The sequence below is a fragment of the Lolium rigidum genome, chromosome 3 (assembly GCF_022539505.1).
Source record: "Lolium rigidum isolate FL_2022 chromosome 3, APGP_CSIRO_Lrig_0.1, whole genome shotgun sequence".
NCBI classification, from domain to species: domain Eukaryota; kingdom Viridiplantae; phylum Streptophyta; class Magnoliopsida; order Poales; family Poaceae; genus Lolium; species Lolium rigidum.
The window spans coordinates 60,144,622-60,155,556 of NC_061510.1; the positions used below are offsets into that span (position 1 = coordinate 60,144,622).

Here is a 10,935-nt window from a genome sequence, read left to right on the forward strand (position 1 = left end):
CGCAGCAACAAGAGCCTCATCTTGTAGGCTTTGGAATCTCTTCAAGGGTGAGACTCGATACCCCCTCGTTGCTACCGTCTTCTAGATTGCATCTTGGCTTGGATTGCGTGTTCGCCGTAGGAAATTTTTTGTTTTCTATGCAACGTTATCCTACACTAAAACCCACCTCCCTCTCTCAATTCAGGCCGATTAGTCTATGCAATGTGGTGTTTAAACTGGCATCCAAAGTGTTAGCTAATCGCTTGAAGAGTTTTCTCCCTGAAGTGGTGTCTGAAGAGCAGTCGGCCTTTGTTCCGGGGCGCCTAATTACTGACAATGTCATTACGGCATACGAGTGCCTGCACTTTATGAAGAAGAATAAGAGTAAAAGAAGGGCTCATGTGGCTCTCAAGGTAGATATGCAGAAGGCGTATGATCGCCTAGAATGGAACTATTTAGAAGCAATTATGCTTAGGCTGGGCTTTTCTCCAAGATTTGTACACACTGTTATGCGCGGAGTCAGATCAGTAACGTTCTCTATCTTGTTTAATGGAGCCCAGACTAAAGAATTCAGGCCGAGTAGAGGAATTCGACAAGGAGACCCAATATCGCCATATCTTTTCTTGCTTGCAGCGGAGGGTTTATCTTGTTTGCTCAAGCATGCAATGGCGACGGATTCTTTGGCTGGAATTCAAGTGGTTGCAACAGCCCCGAAAGTTAACCATTTTCTATTTGCTGACGATCTCATTTTATTTGGCAAAGCAACCTCGGATGAAGCCATAAAACTCAAGGAAGTGTTGAATGTTTATTGTAACGCATCTGGGCAGTGGATTAACCATGAGAAATCGTATGTGTATTTCGGTAAGAAGTGTCCAGGGGTAGTCAAGGAAAATATAAAGATTATCCTAGAAGTGAATAATGAGACATTGAAGGATAAATATCTGGGCTTACCATCTGATGTTGGGAGGACAAAGAATGGAACTTTTGGGTACATTAAGGACAGAGTGTGGAAGAGGCTACAAGGTTGGATGGAGAAGACATTATCAGGTGGTGGCAAGGAAATCTTGATTAAATCAGTAATCCAAGCTATACCAACCTACTCTATGGCTGTTTTTAAATTGCCAAGAGGTATCATTGATCAAATATCCGCAATGGTGAGGAAATTCTGGTGGGGAAGCAGAAAAGGAGAAAGGAAAACAGCATGGGTGGCCTGGGACGATATGGTAATGCCAAAATACAGAGGTGGATTGGGTTTCAGAGATATGGAAATTTTTAACTTAGCCCTATTATCTAGGCAAGTCTGGAGGATTCTGCATGACCCTGAGTCTCTTAGTGCGCGAACATTGAAGGCAATCTATTTCCCAAACACCGATATTCTACATGCGGTAGTGGGATCAAACCCCTCGCAGATTTGGCGTTCGTTATGTGAAGGTAGAGATATGCTGAAATTGGGTCTTATTCGGAGAATTGGGGATGATCTTACGACTAATATTTGGACTGACAACTGGATTCCTAGGGATCATATTCTCAAGCCGATTTGCTGCATCCATAATCCTGATGAAGTTGACACACCGTTAAACAGGAAGTGGAAGAAGGAAGTCTTGGAGCAACATTTTTTACCGATGGACGTGGAGGCTATATTGCAGATTCCTATCAGCTTTATTCGGCAGTCTGATTTCTGGAGCTGGCATTATGATGACAAGGGCATGCTTTCAGTGAGATCGGCGTATAAAATGATCCTTGATACCAAGAGGATAAGAGAGAACTACTTTGATGGAATAGCAGAGCAGTCTAGTAGTGAAGCTGATGAGAAAGGGTGGAAATCACTCTGGGGTGTCAAGGTCCCATCTAAGGTGCGCATTTTTGCATGGAGACTTGCCCGGGCATCCTTGCCAACAGGTGAAGTTCGAGCACATAGGAACATGACCAACACGCATATATGTAGCATTTGCAATGCGGCGACGGATGACTGGAGGCATTCTCTTCTGGAATGTAATATGGCTGCTAGTGTATGGGCTCTCAAAGATAATGATATTGCTGATCTAGTTTATGGTGAGCACTCGGCTGAACCGCGTCAGTGGCTATTCTCATTGAGTGAACACTTAAACCAGGCTCAGTTCATTGAAGCTCTTGTTACCCTATGGTCCATCTGGTGGGCTAGAAGGAAGGTTATTCATGAAGGGGAGTGTCAATCACCCTTGTCTACATATGGGTTTATAACACGGTACCTAGCGGAGTTGGAATCCCTACTGAGGCCAGGAATGGTGAAGGAGAAGAAGAGTGGAGGTACTCGGCCTAGATGGTCTCCTCCCCCTGTAGATGTCTTAAAATTAAACGCAGATGCGGCAGTAGCGAAGCATGAGCATCGAGGGGCGGTTGGGGTGGTGTGCAGAGATAGTGTTGGAAAATTTAGAGGTGCATCAACTATGGTGTATGATGGCATCACCGATCCAGCAGTCCTGGAAGCACTTGCATGTGCGGAAGCAATGTGTTTGGCACAAGACTTACAGCTACAGGTGGGAAATATTTTGGTGGCATCTGATTGTATGAATGTTGTGAAGGATATAATATCAGGTGTACCAGGTGGCCAGAATTGCATGATCATCAAAAAGATTTTGAAGAAGAGGGAGGATTTTTCGGTGGCAACTTTTGTCCACGAACGGCGCGAGGCAAACACTGAGGCACATAGGCTCTCAAGATCAGCTGTCTACTTAGATGTTGGTAGACATGTTTTGTTATTGACGCCACCTTGTGGCCTGAATATTCCTGTAAACTTGCATAGTTTGAGTTAACAAAGTCGCGCTGTTCCACTTAAAAAAAAAAGGCAAATGCAGACCCAACATAGCCATGACAGCGACATTAGAATAGATAGATTCGTATTTGCCAGAGTAGTTCTTTTTCTACAAAAGATTTCAGTCCGCAAACTTCGGCCCATGTATTTTCTCTCCGTTTCCGTCTTTTTGAAGAAAGCCAAAATCTTTCCGCTCCATTACTGATGGGTACAGTAGATTCGTTTTTTACCAAACCAATTCCTTTTTACAATTTATCATCATTCATGAACGTATGATCAGTCATCAGTGCAACACGATCATGACTGACAGAGATATCTGAATCGTGGAGCACGACCAGTATATTCATCAGGACACAAACTGTAGAAGGCAGAGTACCAATACCATCACTAAAAGGGCGAAGATGCATGACCAGATAACATGGATGATCTCCTTCTATTTTTTCCTGAACATGGATAACCTGTTCATCGATCTACTCTTCAGAGACAATCACGTTGAATTTCACCAGGTTCTTCTTAAAAGAGCAGTTAAAATTGGTAATTTCTGAGTGCATTTTGTTGCAACCAGCCAAATTTGTATTATCAATGAAATTCAGAACTGAGCACCACTGTGAGTGCAGGAAGCAAATGGCAATCAATTATAGACAACAGAAGGTAGAGAGGAAACATGAAAGGATGCAACAAATCCGAAAGCTGGTTCAAGTTGATATGAATCGTAATGAATGTCAACACCTATCCAACTACACATACTGGCAACTCCCAGTTTCTTGACACATGAAGTATACCACAACTGCAACGAATAAGGCATGCTAGTCCCGATCTATAGACATGACTAAGCTTGCAAAATACGGGCCTCCTGGAGTGCTTCCTGCAGGTTCTTTACAGCACTGTCGTAGTACACGAAGCCCATGAACCAAAACTCATGATTATCAACAGAGACCACCTGGATGTACTTCTCAGCCGAATTTGTTCTGCTTGTCGAAGGATTGACTGACCTCAGTTGGGCTAGGGGGATTACGACCTGTTATTTGACACAGAACAATGTTAAGTTACACAATTATAACACAAATTACAGGGTGGCTTCTATAACTAGAATGTACTAAACATAACCAGCAAATGTATTGCTAAATGTGTTCCTTTGTGCAAAGGAAAATATCTACTATGATTGATTCCATGAAAGATCGAAACAGAACTAGGTTAAACTATGCATTACTTTATATTTGAATACATATTATAACAGTAAGTTATCTTGTTTCAAGAGCAATTAGTTAAGCCTGATTGCCATACCAACATAAGCTTAAGCATCACTTGCAGTTTGTTAAGCAGATTTCATTCTCTCCTAGACTGCAATAGAATTTCATTATATGTGGGAAAACACGTCGTAAAGCAAATACAATGAACTACCTTGTAATAGCTCCACTCATTTTTATCCCCAACCTTGTAAGCAAGTGGATTATCGCTACAGAATGCCAACTTGACAGTGGAGAGGTAGAGCACACCCATAACAGGGCCAGCAGAGGTCGACAGATAGCATGCAAATGGCTTCTTGAGTTTTTCTTCAGGGAGCACATCAAAGGTTTGATGGAAGATTTTCTCATATCCACCTTCTGCTATGACTTTGGTGATCTGGGAGACCCTGCCCATTGCTGCATCAGCAATGCTTGGCCCAGTTTTCACTGTTACAAAACATGTCAGATTAATTTTATCAGCTCATACTGTTGAAAGACAATTAATGCTGCTTCCATCTTCTATAATCTCATACTGTAAGCTCTAGACTAGGAGAGTCTACTCAACAAAGCAAGCACACCACAGGAATATGATACATAATTATTGCAAATGAAATGTAAGGGAGAGCCGAGGTGGCACTTCCAGCGCAAATAGCTATCTTAATACATCCACATTGTACATCACAGAGATTTAATACCATTTAGAACTGGGGAAAACATTGACACGATTTACCTAATAATCAGCACGCGTAATGCAACCAAATACTGGTACCAAACCTCCCTCTCTATATGCTCATCCGCACCAACTCCACATTAACCCAATCGCATAAGCCAAAAAGCCACAGCACACCTCATGAATCCATCACCATCATCCTGCTTCCAGCATGCAGACTTGGACAATACATCCAATACGCTATTGGACAAGAGCACCTTAATTCAGCGGTGTATAATATATGCAATGCCCACCGAATCCCCGCTGAAGCACCAATGAAATCCAGTGGAACATGAATAAACTAAACGAGCCGAGGTATGCTGGTCCAACAACCCCACCATCACAATTCACACGAAGTCACCCTGCTAAATCCCATACTAGCAGGCCCCTAAAATTTAACTTGCAGGAACCCTAAGCATTGACAATTTGATGCAGCGGAAACGGGATCCTTACGGTGCTGCCAGAAGTTGCCGGTGGTGTTCTCCGCCTTGCGGGCGGCCTCGCCGAACCTCTTGCCCATCTTCCCCAGGACGTCCTTCACCGAGTCCATGGTGTCTGCAGAAACGTAACACAGGGGCACAGAATTTTTTTGTCAGAAAAAAAGGCGAACACCCGTCCTCGAATCGGAGGGCAAGGGGTCCAGATTTGGGGCGCACTCTTGGGAGGCGGCACGGAGCCGGCGGAGGGGCCGGAGACGTAGGGGTTGCCGGAGGGGGGCGGCGCGGAGTAGGAGGCGGCGGCGTGGTACGGGGGAGGCGGGGGCGGGGCGACGTCCTGCGGCGAGAGCGTCGGGTAGGGCGCGTACCCCGGGGAGGGCGCGGGCGCCGCGACGTAGTCCCCTCCGGCGGAGGCGGCGGTCGCGGGAGGCGGAGGATGCATGTCGCCGGCGGGGAGGCGTGGCCTGCGCGTCGGAGGAGGAGGGTACAGGCTGGCGCCCGTTGCACGATTCGTGGACCTGGGTGTCGCGTCGGGTTGCTTTGGCTTTTCTCTTTTTTCCTTTCCTTTTTCGAGGGTTTTAATGAGGGAGCAGCGGGTCTGTACGTACGAGCTTCCGGAACGTTGGCACGTTGCTTGTCTCTCTCTACGGTGATGTCACGGCATACTAGCAGTTTTCGAACTTTGACTTTGAGTAAATCGAATTTGCTTAGGCACGAAGGTCCCCGCGTCCTAGCCTACCTTAGCGTGGAGTACTCAACGCTTATACGGCCAGTGAATTGTTTTTGTACCCGAAATAGTTATAGCGTGTTAATTAATGTGTAGACGTGCAACATGTTAACGTGCCTGTCCTATTGTTTCGGGTGAGATCCAAGCGCTGCCCGTATGTAGCAACACGTTATTTCGCCTTTCGACTTTTGGTTGGACTCTCCCAGGCACTTGCGGCAACTTCGAGCGCCCACGTTCAGGCCCACACCACGTGTGCTCGCTAGCACCGCCGCTTGCTTATGTAAAAAATTGTTTAAACTCGAAAAATATTCAGATTATTAAAATGTTTAGATTTGAAAATGCGGTTTTAAAAAATGTTTAAATTTAAAAATATTCATATATATTGTTTGTATTATAAATTTTAAATTATAATTTGAAATAGAAAAAAGATAGAAAAAACAAGGCTAAAAGAAAAACAGATGAAACCAGCAAAGTAAGCCTGGAATTAAAACTCGAAACTCGCGGGCTAAATGATTAACTCGTGACTCGACTCGACTTGACTCGAACTCGGTGTATAACGAGCCAAGTCAAGTTAAATATTTTGTCGTTAAACAAGTTCAAGCTAAACGAGTCGAGTTCATCAAACTCGCGAGTAGCTCGTTTAGCTTGGTAAAAATGAAGTTGGCCCAAGCCCACTAAAATGAGCAACTATATATGTGGTTTCTCAACTTGGCAATATTATTCTAATGATATATTGATCATTATGGTTTATATTGTTCTGGTACCATAATCCTAATGCTTGTTGTTCATCATTCATGTCCAAATATTTGGGAAAATGCATTGTACATTTTAAATGTTCTATTTGATAGTTTTAAGCGAGCTACTCGTGAGTTACTCGCGAGCTTTGCGAGTCGAGCCGAGTTTCAAATCTGGACTCGATTGTTAAACGAGTCGAGCCGAGTTAACTTGATTGTTGACCGAGCTTTAACGAGTCGAGCCAGGCTCGGCTCGAATTCCAGCCTACAGCAAAGAACCGAAAGGAAAAGGAAAAGAAAAAACTGATAGAACTATGAAAAACAGAACCAGAAGTTTCTTGAGTCTTCCCAAAATCAAAAAAATTAGGAGCCCTCAATCGTTGCCAGCCGCCTTACCGGGTCGCGGACCAAGTTTCCACCCCATGTGTGTGTGCCTATATATCGCCTTTAGCAAGCGGAAACCCGGGTTGCTTAGGTCATTATCCACCATGGCCTAACCCAACATTGAACGGATCGGAACAAGTGGGCACCAAGTGTCACACGGGCATGAGCGACCACACAAGCACCACTAAAAAACAGTGATCATACGTCGGAATTCGGTTTTCTGAATCTAAACATTTTAATTTCTGAATATTTTTAAAATATGAATAATTTTAAATCTGAACATTTTCAAAACGAAAAATTGCTCAAATCTTAACTTTTTCAAAGTCTAAATATTTTGAAAAAGGTGACATTCGGATCTAAAAGTAGTTCAAAAGTTTGGGTTTCAAAAAATACAAAAAAGACCTAACCATCATAACCGTAGAAAAAACACAAATACAAAAAACAAAGATAAGGCAAAAAAGAAACAACAACGAAGAAACCTAAACAAAACTGTGAGCACCTACTTGTCGCTCGTTAGCCAGAGCGAGTAGGCATCGCTTGTAATCGACCCCCGCCCCACGTGCTCTTTGTTGGGCCGGCCTAGTAAGAAACTTCTATATTTGAAAACTTCTGGATTTATTTATTTTTACAGATTTTTTCATAATCTAAAAATTGAAAAAACCAAAGTTCAAATTAAAACTCATTCAAAATTGAAATTTTGAAAATTTTAAAAATGTTTAATGTTAGAATATATTCAAATTTGAAAATTATTTGAATTTGAAATCTGTTTGAACTTAAAATCTGCTCAGATTTAAAAATTATTTGGTTTTAAAAAAATCATATTAAAGAAATGATCAAACAGAAAGAAAAATAGATAATAAAGAAAAAACACAAAAACTGAAATTGAAAACTGAAAGGAAACAAAAAAACAAATCAGAGAAAGGCCGGCCAGAACTTCCCGGAAGGTTCCAAACCGGCAAAACCGAACGCATGCGCTCGTTCATGGGCCGCGTCCCAGATCACCCCGTTAGCGGACAGGTATATTCCTCCGCCTATGGGCGATTAATAGGATTTACCTTCCATCAAGGCCTTTCATAGCGAAATGGCAGCCAACGCTTATGTGAAGGCCCTCACTAAGCCCACCAAGAGGAATTCAGGATCCGCGTAAGGAGCCGGTCTTAGAAACCACCGCCCAACGGGCCCCTCGAGCGTGCCGTTTGGCTTGCATCGCATCCATCCGGGATCCCGACCACGCCACCACAGTACCACGCCACCACCGATGATGAAGCCATGCACGCACGTACGAGGGGCATTGCCAAAAAGTTCGGTATGTACATTGTTACTGGCTCCCGGCCACAATTTTTTTTGCGCGTATTACTGGCTCCCACATGACCACACCACACCTCCCATGATCCGCTTCTGCTTTATTAACCTAACTACCTCTAAGCATAGCTTTTGATGGCCACTACAATATATCTAGTTGCTTCCATATGAGTATACCAATCGGCAAAGGTTGCAAAAGGCAACGGGCTTTCTTTTAAAAAAAATTGCTACGGGACACCATTATTTTCCGGTCTTTGCCGAAACACACCATTGAAACATGTCTTTGCCTAGTATCATTATAATTTTGCGGTACATTTGCCATAACACACCAAAAGCCAAAAATGGAAATATTTATTTATTTTATCATTAAATTTATAAATTGCCTAGAATCAAACCCTTTTTTCCTTCTCATCTAGAAGAATAGAAAACCAAACCAAACTGGTCTTCTTCCCTATGCGTAGCGATGAAGGGGAGGAAGGCCCGCATCAATCAGCACGAGTCCTAGCAAGATTCTGGAACCGCAGTCCTTTATCTCGCGTGGCCGCCACCTCTTCTCACCGCCGGCGAGCCCTCGTACCTCACACCAAGGACACTCATCGGCCGGCTTTCGTCGTATCCTCACCATTGGTGACCGACTGCAGGGACGCAAGTGCAGCGCCACCCAGGAGGGTTCCAGGCCCTTAGTAAAAATTAATCAAACTTTCTCTTTTTGGCATCCAGTGTGTTGTGGCAAACGTACAACAAAATTGTAATGGTATTGGGCAAAGACACGTTCTAGTGGTGTGTTTCGGCAAAGACCGGAAAATAACAATGTCATGTAGCAAGTTTTCCCTTCTTTTAAATACAATGGTTTTGCTAGTTCTCAGCATACTTAGAAGTTAGCTAGGGCTCCGTAGAATCCAACACCGTTGGATCTCGCTAAGATCCGTGCTACTCTATCTTCTACCTTGCACATACAACACCGAGCGGGAGGAGGGAGGACGCGGAGGAGCATCTGCTGAGTCGGAGCCGGTGACTGCGTAGCTGGCCGCGGCGGAGACGACGATGACAAAGTTAGATTTTAGGGTTAGGGATGCGGGTGGGGTGTCACTGCCGGAGAAGAAGGGGCGGGGCTTGGATTGATGGCCGGGGCTGCGGCCGACTGGCAGAGGAGGAGCTTCAACAGGGCGGCGAGGCGTCGCGGCAGCGCGTTGGTCGCGGACAGGAAGGTTGGCTGTTGGGCCAACGGGGGCATGCCGGAGAGGAGGAGGAAGGTGACGACGTCAGCCTACTGAGAACTAAATGGGTCGAAAAGGAAATGATCTAACACATGCACGAGAGAACCGGACAATGTATATAACACTAGGGATGGAGCTAAGATATACACGGAGGGGACCAAAGAAGTTATGTAGTGTTGCAGATTGCAGCAAATGCGATTAGAATTCTCAATACATGTGTACATATAATTTTAATTCTCCCTACACTTACAAACTTAATAATGGGGGGCATGTGCCCGTGTCCTTACATCGACACATACCATCTAAACCGGAGGCTTCACCAATCCTCCTACGCCGAGACAAGAGCACAAACTGGTCAACCCTTGACGTGCAACATACACACATACTCTAGAAGCTGCCGCCATCTTTCGATGACCCATCTATCAACGCATTGACCTTGCCAACCCTACCGTCGGCACCGCCAAGACACGAGACAATGCCACGGCTCTGCACACGTCCGTCAACACACACCCACCCCCAAAACCCTATTGCACCTTGTAACCGATCCACCTCCTAACCACTTGAGTCGGCACTTGATCCAAAATGATACCCCCAACAGGGAGCATGGCGCCAGGCAACGTGTGTGATCATCAGAACCGGGAGATCTAGATTCAAGGTTTTCCGTGAAGCTAGCAGCAGCGCAGGCTGAGCGACGCGACCTACTATGACAATAACTAAGATGACTTTAAGGCATAACACAAAATACTTACTACTAACTTAGAAAGAATTACGAAGGTGGTATGCCTCCACAACATGTTGCTTATGAAGGTACTAAGGGAGACCGGTCATGTACTCGGTCTACAGAATAAACGAGAAAATAATAAGTGGCGATGCTTAGATCTTGATCCTTTTTCCAACATTTATGTAAGCATAATATTTATAGTTATATAAACATCAACGTGCCCCCACGTTAAAAAAACCATCAACCTGATCCGAAAATATCATTTCTAGTGCCTAAAGTGGCAAGACCGTTTAATCTTTCTCGTGACATCGATGGTCACAAATAATTTTCCAACTTATTTTGGTTGATGCTATTGTCTATATAATTTGATAAGAATTGTTTCATGGGAAAAGTCTATATCTATAGTAAACTCAAAATCCACATGCCACATACTGAAGCATCTCCTCGCAAATTCATTTGTATCACTCCTAATCCAAAAAAAAAATCAGCTAAGTCCATATCAATCTTATCAGTTTGAGATAGGCTTAATGAAAACATAGCACAACATTTATGAACTCTTCCTAGTTGTCATATTTGGTGAAAGTTGGCACTAGGATAAGGGGACTAATGTTACTTCCAAGTGATTATCCTGGTTTTAATCATGTATGATGCAGTGGAAATGTGGAAGGAAACTCAAGTACAAAAAGAGGGAAAGTGACGACAAACTTA

General features: G+C 44.0%; 1 protein-coding gene across 1 annotated transcript; it reads right to left on the minus strand.

The window, feature by feature from the left end:
- Positions 1-3,443: 3,443 nt before the first annotated feature.
- Positions 3,444-5,599, minus strand: LOC124696339 (GEM-like protein 1). The gene is made up of 4 exons (XM_047229071.1): positions 5,362-5,599; positions 5,159-5,260; positions 4,172-4,443; positions 3,444-3,788 (listed from the first exon to the last, which is right to left on the minus strand). Exons 1-4 carry the CDS (start codon positions 5,582-5,584, stop codon positions 3,600-3,602), a joined length of 786 nt encoding a protein of 261 aa, XP_047085027.1. The 5' UTR covers positions 5,585-5,599; the 3' UTR covers positions 3,444-3,599.
- Between the last annotated feature and the right edge of the window lie 5,336 nt (positions 5,600-10,935).